Genomic DNA, 16,340 nt, shown 5'->3' with positions numbered 1-16,340 from the left:
TAACACTCCACTGTCAACAATGGACAGATCTTCCAAACAAAGAATCAACAAGGATATTGTGGCAATGAACACACACTAGATCTAATGGATTTAACTGAGTCCAATGTGTGTGTGTGTGTGTGTGTGTGTATAAACTTTCATCCCTAAGAAGCAAAATATGTATTCTTTTCAAATGCACATGGCACATTTCCAAAGACAAACCACATGACAGGACATAAAACAAGCCTCAACGAATTCAAGAAAATTGAAATCATATCAATTAGTTTCTTGGATCACAATGTCTTGTAACTAGAAACCATCCTCAAGGGAAAAAAACTCAAAAACATTCCAATTCATAAGGACTGAATAACATGTTACTAAACAATGAGATCAAGAAAGAAATGGGTTGCCAATGAGATCAAGAAAGAAATCAGAAAGTTCTGGAAACAAATGAAAATGAACACACAACAGTGCAAAACCTGTGGGACACAGCGAAGGCAGTCCTGAGAGGGAAGTTCATAGCAATACAGGCCTACCTAAAAAACAGAAAAATTTCCAATAAAAAATTTAACCCTACAACTATAAGAACTGGAGAAACAACAGCAAACATAGCCCGGTGAGAGTAGAAACAAGAAAATAATCGAAATTAGAGCAGAATTGAATGATATAGAGACTAAAAGAACAATTCAAAGGATCAATAAATCCAGGAGCTGGTTCTCTGAAAACATAAACAAAATTGACAAGCCTTCAACTAGACTTTATAAGAAAAAAAGAGGACCCAAATAAATAAAATCAGAAATGAAAGAGGAGAAACTACAACTGATACCACAGAAATATGAAGGATTGTAAGAAATTACTATGAGCAACTATATGCCAAGAAAATTGAAAACTTGGGTGAAATGAACAAATTTATAGAAACATACAATCTTCCAAAACTGAATCAGGAGGAAGCATAAAGCCTGAATAAGCCAATAACAGCTAGTGAAGTGAAAGCAGTAATCAAAAAAACTCCTGGCACACAAAAGCCTTGGACCAGATGGCTTCACAGGAGAATTTTATACAACATTTCGGGAAGAGCTAACCCCTGTCCGGCTCAAATTATTCCAAAAAATCCAAGAAAAGGGAAGACTCCCAAACTCTGTTTATGAGGCCAGCATCATCCTAATCCCCAAACCAGGTAAGACACAACAAAGAAGAAAACTACAGGCCAATATCACTGATGTACATAGATGCTAAAATCCTCAACAAAATATTAGCAAAACACATCCAGCAATATGTTAAAAAGATCATATAGCATGATCAAGTGGGATTCATCCTAGGAATGCAATGATGGTACAATAGTCACAATCAATAAATGTAATATATCACAAATAAAATGAAAAAGAAAAATCATATGATTATAGCAATAGATGCAGGAAAAGATTTGATAAAGTGCTGCACTCGTTTATGATAAAAACACTCAGCAAAGTAGGAGAAGAGGGAGCATTCCTCAACATAATAAAGGCCATATACGAGAAACCTACAATCAACATCATACTCAAGGGACAAAAACGAAAAGTTTTCCCCTAAGATCAGGCACAAAACAAGGGTGTCCACTTTCACCACTTCTATTCAACATAGTGTTGGAAGTTCTAGTCGCAGGGATCAGAAAAGGAAAAGAAGTAAAAGGCATCCAAATTGGAAAGGAGGAAGCAAAACTGTCATTGTTGGCAGACGACCTCATAGTGTGCACAGAAAACCTTATGGATTCCATCAAAAAACTACTCAACCTAATAAGTGAATTTGGCAAAATGGCAGATACAAAGTCAATATTCAGAAATCGAGGGCATTTTTGTACACCAACAATGAAATATAAGGAACAAAAATTAAGTAAAAAATCCCATTTACTATAGCAACAAGAAAAATAAAGACCCTAGGAGTAAACTTCACCAAGGAGGTAAAAACCTGTACTCAGAAAACTTTGCAACAGTGAAGAAAGAAATTAAGGAAGACACAAACAAATGCAAGCCTATCCATGAGCAATACCATGCTCATGGATTAGAAGAATTAAGAATATTAAAATACCCATACTACCCAAAGTAATTATGAATTCAACCCAATCCCTATTAAAATATTACTAACATATTTCACAGATCTAAAACAAATATTTCAAAAATGTATATGGAACCATAAATGATCCCAAACAGCCTCAGCAATTTTGAGAAAGAAGAACAAAGTAGGAGGGATCACAATACCTGATATCAAACTATACTACAAGGCCACTGTAATCAAAAGAGCCTGGTACTGGCATAAGAACACACATAGATCAGTGGAACAGAATAGAGAGCCCATAAATAAACCCAAGTCTCTATGATCAATTAATATTTGACAAAGGGGCAGGAGCATAAAATGGAGTAATATTAGCCTCTTCAATAAATGGTGTTGGGAGATCTGGGCAGGTATATGCAGAAAAATGAAACTCGAGCACCAACTTACACCATATACGAAAATAAACTTAAGTATAAATTGTGACACCATAAAAGTCCTAAAGGAAAACCCAGGCAGGTAAATATTTTCAGAAATATTTTATCCCCATGCAGAAATATTTTCATCAATGTGTCCCCCAGGGCAAGGAATATAAAGGAAAGAATAAACAAATGGGACTATATCAGATTAAAAACCTTCTGCATGGCTAAAGAAAATATTAGCAAAAAAGAGAACAAACCATATGGGAAAACATATTTGCCAATGATACCTGGGACAAGGGTTTGATTTCCAAAATATATAAAGAACTCACATGACTCTACACCAGAAAGACAAACAATCCAATTAAAAAATGGGCAAAGGACCTCAACAGACACTTCTCCAAGGAGGACATACAGAGGGCCCGGCGACATATAAAAGGATGCTCAGCATGACTAGCCATCAGAGAGATGCAAATTAAAACCACTTCACACAGATCAGAATGGTCATCATAAACAAATAGACAAACAAGTGCTGGCTAGACTGTGGAGAAAAGGAAATCCTAGTACATTGTTGCTGGGATGCAGACTGGTGTACCCACTGCAGAAAACAGTATGGAATTTTCTCAGAAAACTAAAGATAGAACTGCCTTTTGATACAGCAATTCCACTGCTGGGATTGTACCCTAAGAATCCTGAAACACCTATTCAAAAGAACCTATGCACCCCAATGATCATAGCAGCATTATTTACAATAGCCAAGTGCTGGAAACAGCCTAAGTACCCATCAGGAAATGAGTGGATCAAAAAACTGTGGTACATTTACACAATGGAATACTACGCAGCAGAAAGAAAGAACTCCTACCCTTCACGACAGTGTGGATGGAATTGGAGAGCATTATGCTAAGTAAAATAAGCCAGGTGGTGAAAGACAAATATCATATGACCTCACCTATAAGTGGAACCTATCCAACAAAACTCAACATTTGTTTAATGAGCAAAAAAGGACTAAAGACATGGAAATAAAGAACAAACTGATAAGGACCAGAAAGGCTGGAGAAGGGGGATAATGGTAAAGAAGAGAAACATGTACAAAGGACCCATGGACAAGAACAATGGGGAGGGCATTGTCTTTGGGAGTGGGTGTGGGTGGGGCAGAGGAGATCAAGGGGTGAAGAATAGGGACAACTGTAACTGAACAGCAATTAAAAAAACATAAAAAATGGAAGTAAATTATTTGCAAAAGAAAGAGAGAAAATAAGATACAAGAGCTGATTTTATAGAGAAAAAATGATGAGTTAGGTTTGAGTCATGAAGTAATGCAAGGCATTCAAGAAAAATGTATGTATACTTTGGGACATAATTTAGGGCTAGAGATAAAGATATACAGGTTATTTCAAACATTCAGATGTTGCCCTGACCAGTGTGGCTCTGTTGGTTGGGCATCAACCCACAAAGTGAAAGGTCACCGGTTTGATTCCAATTCAGGACACCTTCCTCCTGGGTTTCAGGTTTTGTCCTCAGTCAGAGAATGTATGAGAGACAGTTGATCTATGTTCTCTCTCACATCGATGTTTCTCTGCCTCTCTTTCTCCCTCCCTTTCCCTCTTTCTAAAAATAAATAAAATCTTTTAAAAATATGTAGATGTTAATTGACACTACAAAATGAATTATCTCTCTAAGGGGGAGAATATAAAAAGTGAAACCAGAAAGAAAAGGTCTGAATTCTGAGGAATGCCCCCAAAGTTGGAGAGCAGAAGTAGGAGACAAGGGTAGGCAGAGAAGAAATGGTCTTAGTCCCTGGCTAAGTAGGTCAGTTGGTTAGAGTGTCATCCTGACATGCAAAGGTTTGTCAGTTTGCTCTCTGGTCAGGGCACATACAAGGAAAGCAAAGATAAGTGGAACAACAAAATCAGTGTTTATCTCATTCTCTCTCTCTCTCTGACTAAAAATCAATAAACAAAAATCTAAAAAATGATCCGAGGAGTATGGGAAGCTCCCCCATCGCAGTGTTGCAGACTCAAAGGAGAAAAATCCTTAAAATAGTGAGGTCTGGAGAATACGAATAAGGAATAAGTTCCTGGAAGTGATAGAGACAGCTGGAAGGCATTCAGGTGACTGGGGCTGCATAACCTTTCAAATTCCTTTATCTGTCTTGCAGTTCTGTGAGTCATTTGAAGATAGAGGAACACAAATAACCTAAAAGGAGCCCTGCTGCAGTAGATCAGAGTGTAACAATAGAAGGTCAGGCTGCTTCATTACTTGGTAACTTAAGTATGAAGCAGTTAAGGCATTTGGTGTATTTGGATATTGCCATGGGGAATAAAAAAGACATGCAACAATCTGTGTCCAATGCATTGTAAAGCAAGTCAACCCTGAATGTGACCAATAATACTATCTCCAAAGACATTAGCATCAACCCCAAACTGCCTCCTGTATGTTACACAAATATCTCACACCTGGTGATTCACCTGCCATTTCATCAAATTAATTAATTCAACAACTCAGCAAGCACCCAACGAGCACCTGTGTGTGTGGTGAGGCATTGTGCTAGGCCCTTGGGATTTGGAGAACCTATAAAAGGTTGCTCGTGAGGAGCTCCAGTTTAACGGAAAGGCTCACGGACAGACGGAATCCAGGAAGACAAGGAAGGTCCTGCTGATAGTGAGAGGTTAGGTAATGAAGGCGAATAAACCAGTTTTGAATGGCAAGAGCTATATGGTTCATTTAGTCATAGAATCATGGGCTTGGGAGGGAGGGAGCTGGGAGAACATTCAGATCTAGGAGCAGTTGACTCCTGATGCAACAGTGTAATTACTGCTCACACTGAATACGCTTACTCTGCATTTTGTCCTTTTGTCTATGATTCCCTTTCATCAAACCAAAGGATTTCAGTGTTAGAAGAACTTATTAATAGGCAATTTCACTCAAACTTGACTTTCTCACTTCAACCCCCTCTTATGTGAAACCAGTGTCATCTCATTTCTACTATGTGCGCACAGTGGTGAGCAATAACTGCACTTCTTGTTCATTTCGTTAATCTTTCTCTCCACACTTCATATAAAAAAATTAGCCTTTTAGTAGACCCCCAAAACACACTTTTTAAAAATAGTGATTGTCTATAGTATAAGTTAATGCAGTTATCATTTTTAAATACCTTATTTTTAGAGCATGGCTTGTAAACACAGGCTAGCCTGGGATGTTGACTGCCTGCCAAAGAGATTGATTCAAAACAGATGTCAGATGTAGGAAAAACAATTTTTTTACTTCCATTACCCCTACAAAAATTCCAAGCTGAAAGATAATCTCAAGATTAGTTAAATTTTTTTTCAGTGCACATTTATTGTGTTGGCTGAAAAGTCAGTATGGTTTTTTCCTTAAAATAAAAGACACATTTTTCATTTTCACCTATAACTTTATTAATTTGGATACTTTGAGTATGTTGGTTATCTCCCATGTCGTATAATGTTGATTGTTTTTAATTAGTGTCTTGTTTTGATCACTATCAACTTCAGCTGGTCTACCTGATGGTAGAGCATCATCCAGTGAAAAATCTACAGCACAAAACTATGCAAACCACTTCTGACACATTTGATCAGTCATAGCACCTTCTCCATATACTGCACAAATCCATTTTTGCATTTCAGTTGTGTTTTTACCTTTCTTGGAATGATAAAGCATAATATGCTAAAAATGTTGCTTAGTCTCTTCCATCTTCAATATTAAAATGTCTACATGAATTTCACCAGTTTTGACAAGTTCTTTAAAAAGTGCACGCTGAGACTTCCAGTCAAGATGGAAGCATATGTAAACACAGCTTGTCTCCTTGCAAAACTAAAGCAAAAGTTACAACTGAACTACAAAACAACTCTCACCCAGAATCATCAGAAAATTAAGCTGTACGGAAGTCTACCAACCAAGGAATTAAAGAAGTTGCATTCATCCAGATAGATAGAAGGAGCAGAGATGTAGAGACTTGGAGATGAGGGAAGGGTAGTCCTACATCCATGTATGGGGATAAAAATCACGGATACCTTGGGAGCGAGGGATCCTGGCCTGACACCAGACCACCCAAACCCAGGGTTCCAAGGCAAAACTTTACTCTACCCAGCAAAACTATCATTTAGAATTAAAGGGCAGATAAACAGCTTCCCAGACAAGGTAAAGCTAAAAGAGTTCATTATCACTAAGCCATTATCATATGAAATGTTAAAGGCACTTATTTAAGACGAAGAAGATCAAAACTGTGGACATTAAAATGGCAATAAATTCACAACTATCAACAATTGAATCTAAAAAACAAACTAAGCAAACAAGCAGAATAGAAACAGAACATATCTATCTCTCATAGATATGGAGATCACTCGGAGGGTTATCAGTTGGGAGGGGAATGGGGCAGAATCAGGGAAAAGGTTCAGGGATTAAGAAGTACAAATTGGTAGGTACAGAATAGGCAGAAGGATATTAAGAATAGTATTGGAAATGGAGAAGACAAAAAACTTATATGCATGACCCATAAACATGAATTAAGGGAAGGAGGATGGCTGGAGAAAATGGGGGGGGGGGTGCTGGGTGGAGGAGGCAAAGGGGAAAAATTGGGACAACTGTAATAGCATAATCAATAAACTATATTTAGCCCTGGCTGGTGTAGCTCAGTGGATTGAGCGAGGGCCTGCGAACCAGACTGTCGTGGTTCGATTCCCAGTCAGGGCACATGCCTGGGTTGCAGGCCGATTCCCTGCAGGCCAGTTCCCAGCAGGGGATGCACAAAAGGCAACCCTACATTGATGTTTCTCTCCCTCTCTCCTTCCCTTCCCCTCTAAAGATAAATAAATAAAATCAATAAAAAAATAATAAAATAAGAAACATGTATTTTCTAAAATAAATAAATAAATAAACTATTTTTTTTTAAGAAAAAAATGATCTAATAGTTTAGAAATGATCACACTCCACCAGAAACATTCCTGTGAGAGGTGACCCTTTAAGTCATCGGCTCCAGCCCTGGGGTCCCTGGACATACAGATTTGTGAGGATAACAGTAGGGCCTACAAGTTATTTTCAGGATGTGCTTTTCAAACACTCTGACAAAAACTGCAATTAGGCTACACAAGCAAATGAAGTGTCAACTAGTGGCTATATCAGATAATGATCAACTAAATAACTATCAACTAGTTATCAGATGATGATTAGAAGTTTTATTAGCATTTCCATCTGTCTTTGAGAAATGAAATAGAAAAATGAATTAAATAAATGTTTCAGTGTGGTTTGGTAAACAAACTTTTAAAAACACGAGAGAAATCACTAAAATATCACTATGAAAATTACACCTTAAAAATGTCTCTAATAATATGTTAAGTTAAAATAAAGATGAATGGTGGTATTGTAGCTGTTACTATAAACATGTAAAATAGGGTTTCATAACTGGAAGGTAGTATAATAGTATAGTCAGTTGACAAATTGAAAAAATAAACACATAAAAATGCACACCGATATGACAGCTGGCACAATACAATCTAACAAAATTGTTCCCAATGAAGTTAAAGACAACTAAGTACTACTAGAGCCATCTTACAGAAAACAAAACAAAACAAAACAACAAACTCTTTGGCCAATCAAATAGCTCACCTCATAAAACCACCCAACAATAATAATAAGCATAAGGATAAGCAAGATAAATCTTGTTATTTGGGGAACAGGAGGAAATTAGCTTGTTTCTGCCCCTGAGCCCAATGTTTGAGGCAGAAGTTCTCCTGCCTCCAATGGATGTGGAGAGAAAGTATGTCCACACTTACCCCACTGTGGCAGTCTCTTCATTTGTTACAACACCAACACAAAGTACCAGAGAATGTCAACCCATTCAATACTCACTTCAGGGCTTGGCACTTGCTCCTCAGGCAAAGAAAAAAAAAGAAAACAATAAAAGTTGCTCTTTGCATCAGATCCCTTTTTAGAAGCCAACTAAACAACAGCCAAAAGAAAACAAAACATAAACAAAAAACCCTAGGTTGCTCCGTAGATCACTGCAACAACCAGAAATTCCAAGCCAGAATTCCTTCCAGCTGGCTGAGACACACGAGGAATAAGGGCACGTAGGTAAAAGTCATCAGATAGTCCTCGTGGTCAGGAGCACATTAAACAAGAATAAATGACATCATTACCTTCTAACATGGAACTGCTTTTAAGGAACTAGTTGAAGCCCAGCCTGCTGAGTTTCGGTTTTGCTTTCAGAATCTCTTTGAGGCAGAAGACAAGATAGGAAGAATTGGGAGAATGCGCTGCTGTGGCCGGTCAGCGTGACTCCTGGGTAGTTGCTGTGTAAGCTCCCCCTGGCTGTCACAGGTCCCTGAGTGCTCTCACCATCAGGTACATCTTTTGCCTTGGGCGGCAGTCCTCTCTCCTTCAAGAAAGGTACGGCTATTAACTTGTCATTGTTATGCAGAGTATCTCCTCCGCTTCCTCCTTCCCCCGACCAAGGTTTGTGGGGAAATACGCTCTATTTTCAGGAACCCCCTGCTCTGCACCCCATTACTATAAGAGTTGCAGTCTGAGGGCAATTTTCCTGGTACTTCTTTATCTGTTGATCAGCAATTCAGATACCACCTCCACAACGAGCAGACCCTGATCCACACAAAGTTTGGAGTCAGGCATTCCAGTTCCTGGAGTCACAACTTTCCTCATGCATCACTCACTGAAGCCTATCCCCTACGGCTAAAATCTTTCACTCCTGAGTTCACCTATCAATTTCACAAAGAAACAGTTGCCATGGAGCAATCTTTTGTCAGTTGCACAGACACAGCCCCATTCTTGGCATTTAGGCAGTCACTCCCAATTGTAGCTACAAGTTTCAACATTTCTTCTTTGAGGGATGGAGTAAAAAGAATAAGAAGGAGGAAAGAAAATAAGAAAAACAATTATGCAGCTAACTTGGAGGCAACATGGAGAAAAGACAAGAAAACATTAAGGAGATGTGATTAAGAACACACACTCTGAGCGTCAGAGTCCCATCTCTGCTGACTCCACTTCTACGAACCCAAGGGGACTGTAGGGGAGTGTTATTGGTGGTGTTGGTGGTGACCTTGCACCAGTTGTTACGGGCAAGGTTGGACCTCTGTTCTATAAGACAAAGTTTATTTGGAAGGTTACAGAGGTAGCAGAAGTGAGCCAATTGGGCTGCATAGGCTCAGGCAACAAGTTACAAAAACCAAAAGAGGGCCCTTGGAGCTTAGGAGAAGAAAAGGACAAAGGTAGCATGTCTGGGGAGAAGAACAGAAGGAAGGGAAAGGCACAGACACGCTCCTAAGAGGAGAAGGGAAGCCCACTGCTCCTTTTTTTTAAAGATTTTAAAGGCTGGGTGTTCAGAGGAGATTTTAGGGGAGGATCTCCATAGAATATTCATCAGCTTTATGTTGGTGAGCCAAAATGAGATTTATCCCCTGACTTCATTCTCAGGGGTGGTTGGTTCAAAATAGACCAGTTGGATTTTTGTTATCTTCTCCCTGAGTGGGTGATTCCAGCTATTTACCCTCTGGTTGGGAAGAGAAATGTTAACCCTTTATTTTTAAGTGTGCTTGGTGAGAGAAGATAAGATTTTGAGATTTACTAGATGACTGTAAACTGCTTGGCCATTGAATTATAGTGACCCCTCACCTACCTCGGGAGTTACGTTCCAGAGATCCCCGAGATAGGTGAAAATCCGAGAAGTAGTGGCGTTATATTTATTTTATTATTTATTTGTATTTCAAGACTTTATAAACCTTTTCCCACTCTCTTATTAACCTTTCCCACACTGTTATAAACACTTCATATGCTCTTAAACACTTTCTACACTCTTAAACCTACATAATTTTAACAACACATAAAATTCTATATGGGTACTCACCAGTGAGGTATACAGTCGTCCCTCGCTAAAAAACCCACAATACAGTGAAGCCACAATAAGTGAACTGCGATATAGCAAGGGATTACTGTATTTCCACTTCCTTATCCCATTTGTGCTGGCTTACTAGCTTGTTTCATTAGGAATGAGACTGGTCACCTAGGTTCATATTCAAGTTGACCTTTCCTTGCGACCTGGTTTTAGTCTTCCCACTGAAAAGCCCCTCTGTGTAGTGGGAGGCTTCCACAGAAGCCTGAGGAACGGGCACAGGTTCCCTGCACAGCTCTAAGGGTTTAGTGTCTGCAGAGCATCCGTACTGCCCACCAGAGAGCCTGCTCCTCTTTGGGAGGGAGCTATCCACGCCCTGTCCCCCTTCCCTATCTCATCTGCCGTATTTTGCCGTGTATAATGTACACCTCTTTGCCCAAATTTTTGAGGGAAAAATAAGGATGTGCATCTGCATGAGTAGTACTAATTCTGTATCTATATAAATGTTTTCAATTATTGTATTTGGGCTTACGTGTTAAAAGTGTCACTCTAGAAAGTCATAACAATGATTGCATGAACATAATGCCCTGGAATACAATAACCGGTTTTGTTTCTAAATATAAATTAATTAATTAATTAATTAATTAATTAATTAAAATGAAAGTTTTTTTCCCCTGGAGGTTTGGGTCGGAAATGTGGGTGTGCATTATACACAGCAAATACGGTAAGTTCCCTTGCCCCTCCTCACTCTCTTCACCTTTTCCTCTGGGCTCTTTCTTTAGGAGATAAGACCCAATTTGGAACAAAAGTGCTCTTGCGACAAGGCCCTAGGAGATTTCACAACAGGGCCCAACTAAAACTCAAACTAGTATCCTGCCTCATGAATCTCTATGCCTTGAAAAAAGTACTGGAGGGGGGATACTAAAATGTTAACAGGGGGATCTGGGTAGAGGACTTGTAGGTGATTCTTTAGTTTCTTCTTCTTGCTTGTATTTTATTTTCTAATAACTTTCTATGAACACAAATTACTTTTGTAAAGACACGGAAATAGTTTTTAAAAATCAGTAATGGAGTGTATAGTTATATTGTTAAACAACAGCAACAAGAAAACATTTATTCCGTCATGTAAATAAATGTACCACAGTTTTTTGAACCACTTATTTACTGACGAGCACCTAGGTTGCTTCCAGCACTTGGCTATTGTAAATTGTGCTGCTATGAACATTGGGGTGCGTAGGTTCTTTTGGATTGGTGTTTCAGGGTTCTTCGGGTATAATCCCAGAAGTGGAATTGCTGAGTCAAATTTTTAGTTTTCTGAGGAAATTCCATGCTGTTTTCCACAGCGGCTGTACCAGTCTGCATTCCAAAGAACTTTGCAAATGACTATGTTTGTTTCTAATTTATTTAATTTAGCTTTGTCCCCTTCATCATAAAAGTCACTGAGAGGCATAGCTAAATTGTGCATGTGTATGTTCATAAAAACAAGATGACAGTCTCGAAATGGAATCAGTTGTTAATGAAACAAACAGACAAACAAAACATTGGAGTCAGTCACGCTATGACCCCCAAGCACCAAACCCAGATTTAACTTAATTATAGTTTTGGCTCCCCCCAGATGGAATCTTAAACCAGTCAATCAAGAGTTGCTTTATGAGCACTATTTAGATAATCTACGCGCTAGACCCGCCATCCCCTTGACTTTAGGGCTTGAAGGAAAGTGGCCTTGTCCTAGGCGTTTGCTTTTTCATCTAGTGTAATCTCTTTGTTCCTGCTCCCTCCTGCCCAGGAAAATCTGTCATTTCTTACAGCACCTCAGAGCCCCTTTCTATTTGCAAAATTGGATACTGCAGGATTCATGCATAATTGAATAAAGCCAATAAGATTTACTCCGTTGAATTAAAAAAAATTTTTTTCAGAACCTATTTAAAATTTATTTTTAAAAATGCTATTCTCATTACAATGGTCTATCTCAGAAGACAGATCCATATTAAGTTTTTCCAACAGAAGTTCAGGTTTAGGGCAGGATCATTGTAGACATGTAGGATGATATTGATCACAGCAAACTGGAACTTAGGTCATAAATACTGCACTGATTAAGTGTAACAATGATCTTACCAGTGTGTACAAGCAGTCAGCAAGGCCCCCTCCATTTTATAGAAGAAGAAGTTGCTTAACCAGGATTATGCAGCTTAATCGGGATCACCTTGTGAGTACAAGGCAGAGGCGAGTAAGAACTACTCCAACCGTTTCTATACTTTCTTCCCAGAATACTTTCCTCCAAATGCAATGTCACACGATGTATGTAATGCAATGCAATGTAATGTAAATCTTTGCATAAAGCACCTAGAACAGTGTTTTCCACATAGCAGCTACTAAATCAGTGTTAACTATTTCAGGTCCCCCAAATCAGTCCTCTTTTAGCCCTTATAGGAGGGACCACAATACAAAACAAAAATAAAAACAAAATACCCACAGCACATACTGAGAAAGAAGTTCCGGCACCCAGGGTTCCGGAATATGGGCCAAAAGGAAGAGCTCAGGAACGGGTGAGAACCACAAGGAGCTAGCGGTTTACCTAGAACCATCCTCATCAACCTTCCCAAACACAGGAACCAAACTTTTGATAGGCATTTATGTGGAATATGATGAAAGGGAAGGATGACAGTCCCCCTCTCTGGAAAATGGGGATAAGGGATTCAGAGGTGGGAGCAAGTCATGGACAGCCAGAAGGGAGCGAGGTGAGAGGAGTCACATGGGGACACCCTGAAAATTGCCCTTCCGTGAGTCATCGTCAGTTCACGCTAAGGACGGACTCTCCTTAATGTGAGGGAAGGGAAGGTGTGGAAAGAGAGTTGAGCCAGAGCCACTGTGGTGGGGTGGGGTGGGGTGGGGTGGGGTGGGGTGGGGTGGGGTGGTTGTTTTTAAGAAGAAAGGAGAATGGGATATAGTCCATTTCCTGAAAGGAAGTCAGATAAGAGGGTGGTTTACTGTAACTCAAGTGGGTTGCTGTAAGCTACCAGTTAGGTATGATTCCTGCCCCAGCATCCCCCAGGTTACTGAATAGGAAAGAAATAACTGGGAAGATAGTGCCATGTTGAGAAAAAAAAGTTACTGAAGTCATAAGTTTCATATTTCATTAAGGTCTAATTCTTCAGGTGAGTCTCCCAGGTGTAGGACTGGGTCAGGAAAGAGTAGGGGAAAGAGGGGGGTGAAAGAGGTTGAACTGGTCCACTGACCTTTAATAATGAAAAATGAAAGAGAGGGATTCAAGACAAGAAGGAGGTTCTCGGGACCTGGAGGGGACATATACTGTCCTCTTTCCCTCACATTCCTGGGGAGAGGAGGACGCTAGATAAACATCCTGGGAGTCTGAGAGTGTCCTTACTTAGAGATGAATATCTGTTTCTTGCCTGAGTTTCTGAAGGGGGGAGGTTCACTGAAATATATCTGGGGGGGGTGGCAAAGAGCTGTAGGGTTGTTTTTAGGGGTGAAGAAAATGGGGGCATTCCAGGTCCCTGCTCCCTCAACAACCACTGAAGACCCCAACAGTTTCTGTGACTGCAGATGAAGCAGAGGAAGGGAAGTCAGGTCCCGTCCTGGGCCCTCAGCAAGCCTCTGACTTCAGAGGAAGCAGATGGAGCCTGAGGATACGCCCCTCCTCCACTCCAAGAGGGCAGAGCCAGAATTTTAACCTGTTCTGGGTGAAGAACAAAGAGATCTGAAAAGGATACATGACTGGAATTTCAAATGGGACTGGGCTCTGGCAGTTCTCCAAAACACTATGCGTAGAGTTATGGTATGACCCAGCGTTCTGCTCTGAGGTGTAGATCCAGGAGGAAAATAAACTGTCCCCACAAAAACTCATACATGAGCAGTTACAGCAGCATCATTCATCATAGCCAAAAAGTAGAAAGAATTCAACTTTTCAGCAACGAATGAATGAATGGACATATAAATTTTGGTATACCCATAGAGTGGAATATAATTCAGCCTTACAAAGGAATGAAGTACTAACACAGGCTACAATGTGGATGAACCTTGAAAACACTATGCTCAGTGAAAGAAGCCAGTCACAAAGACCACATATTATATAATTCCATTGATATGAAATGTCCATATGGAATAGACAAATCTATAGAGACAGAAAATAATTATGGTCATCTAGGACTGGAGGTATGTGGGGAGTTAGCGGGGGAATAATAAAGGGTATAGGGTTTCATTTTGGTGTGATGAAAATGTCTTTAAACTGTTGCCATTGTTGCATGCCTGAAAACCACCAGATGATGCACTTTAGATGGGTGTGTTGTACGGTATGTGAATTACGTCTCAAGAAGCTCTCAGGAAACACAGGACTGGACTGAGCCATAAGTGACCTGCCCATTGTGAAACTGAGCTGAGACCATGATGAGTCACTCTCTTTCTCACAGGCTGGGAGGTGTAACAGAGTATCATTGACAACAGGCACCAGAAAAGTAAAACATCTCAATGAACTCAGTCTCAACAAATTTGCTGGCTTAAGGATGGATGAGGCTCTGGAATCCTCAAACCTCAGAAGCAAGATAACACAGGCACCAGCTGCTTTCTTTGCCACCTCATGGAGCTGTCTCTCTCTCTGCCTCTGCTCTCTGCCTTTCTCATCTGGTGACCTCTCACTGCTGATTTCCTCATTCCTTCCCTCTGGTCTGAACTTCTTTTCCCCTCCTGGTTGATTTTGCTCTCCCTGAGTCTCTGCTTCCTCAACACCACATCTCCCATGATGAGTCCCATAACCTCCTAACTGCTTCTGCCTTGAGCATCTGATTGGCTGACTCAGTTTCCTGAAGCAGCCGTATCCTGCATCATGAACCCACCTACAAATAGGCTGCTTGTTGGCCCACTGAGCAGGTGGGGGAGGTGGGTCACACAGAATGAAACCTGGCTTTCTGGAGTGTCCTTCCAGACAAAGGGAGAAGGCAGGGAAATTTCTCTCAGAAAGGGGACAGGTACTCTGAAACTTGACTCAAAGAGGTAGTGGGGAGGAATCAGACACCTCTGACCAGGGCCTAGGCCTGGATGACAGCCCCAGGCTGGAACTGCAGTTCAGATTCTCATAAAGGGTTCTGCCATTGCGCAGCTCTTCTGGTTTAGAGCACAAGGTCAGGCACCTGTCCCCTCCTCCTCATCCAAGGTAAAAAGATACCTTTGTGTCTTGTTAGGACACAATGATCCACCTCTTCTCTGGAAACTTCTCCAGATGATAAAAACTGGTTTTGAGTGGCCATATCTGTGCTTTGTCACCTTACTTCCAACCCCCCCTGGGCGTTTGACCCCAAGCCTATCCGCTTCTTTTCCTCCAGATATTTGACGTAGATCTAAGAGATAGCAAGTTAGTTACTTCATGTGAAAGAAGGTACAGAATGTAACTGTGGAAGCCAATATGTATGTGGAAAGGCAGAGAGCGTCTTTAAACCATGTAGCCCAGATAAGTTCTTAAGAAAGTAAATGAAGAAAGAAGCACACAAGAAAGAGACAACCTCAACTGGCATCCTGGTCCCTGTTCAAGTCCCTTCTGCACTCTGAGTTGTGGTCTTAGCCTCAGATTTGGCTACATACCTGAGTGGAATTATGTTGTCTGCCCAAGTGGGTCTCTGTTCCCTCAGGAAGTTTTGAAACACAAAAAAATATATAAGTGCCTGAGATGTGCCTACTGCTTAATGCTGACTCAGGCTTGACCTAATTTTTCAGGTAGCTGGGGGACAAGGACAAGGCAGACCTAAGGCACTAAATCATCTACATGCTCCCCAAAATTTCTTCTTTTTCCTGATCCTGGCTCACCTCTGTTGGACCCAGACATCTGGACTGACTATAATATGAACCTGGTATGGTCCCAGCAACTTGGAAGCAAAGGATCCATCCCCAGATCCAGCCCAAAATTCTGCAGCCAATTCCAGTGTCTGTGTGGGGGGTGGATTTTTCCCATACCACCAATGAACACCAAGCAACTTTTGGACACCAGCTGTGTGTCTCTCAGTTCTACTCAATTCTGACACTGTCTTTCTGGAAATAGAATCAGATTC

At 40.4% G+C, this 16,340-nt stretch overlaps 1 protein-coding gene, 1 long non-coding RNA gene and 1 other non-coding gene across 7 annotated transcripts in view; 1 reads left to right on the top strand and 2 right to left on the bottom strand.

Moving 5' to 3' along the window:
• Positions 1-16,340, bottom strand: part of PDCD1LG2 (programmed cell death 1 ligand 2) — a 107,868-nt gene that overhangs the window by 57,081 nt on the left and 34,447 nt on the right. The window contains exon 1 of one of the 4 annotated variants that reach the window (XM_037143592.2): positions 8,579-8,659. The exons of 1 other annotated variant lie outside the window; for it this stretch is intronic. In XM_037143592.2, coding sequence (XP_036999487.2) covers positions 8,579-8,588 — 10 coding nt within the window. In that variant the 5' untranslated portion in view covers positions 8,589-8,659. 2 more of the 4 variants (XM_037143593.2, XM_037143596.2) reach the window with 2 other exon arrangements.
• The window catches only part of LOC128626014 (uncharacterized), a 33,870-nt gene that overhangs the window by 13,413 nt on the left and 4,117 nt on the right, over positions 1-16,340 (top strand). For both annotated transcript variants that reach the window (XR_008389905.1, XR_008389904.1), the window contains exon 2: positions 8,649-8,828. This is a non-coding gene — a long non-coding RNA (uncharacterized LOC128626014). The remainder of the gene's footprint in view (positions 1-8,648; positions 8,829-16,340) is intronic.
• Positions 12,251-12,321, bottom strand: LOC119048058 (small nucleolar RNA SNORD50). Its single transcript, XR_005082252.1, has one exon. It is a non-coding gene; the product is annotated as a small nucleolar RNA SNORD50 (small nucleolar RNA).

This window comes from Artibeus jamaicensis, unplaced genomic scaffold (assembly GCF_021234435.1).
Source record: "Artibeus jamaicensis isolate MK-2021 breed Jamaican fruit bat unplaced genomic scaffold, CSHL_Jam_final scaffold_1964, whole genome shotgun sequence".
NCBI classification, from domain to species: Eukaryota; Metazoa; Chordata; class Mammalia; order Chiroptera; family Phyllostomidae; genus Artibeus; species Artibeus jamaicensis.
The sequence above is the reverse complement of the archived record's forward strand: the minus strand, read 5'-3'. Positions and strand labels throughout refer to the sequence as shown.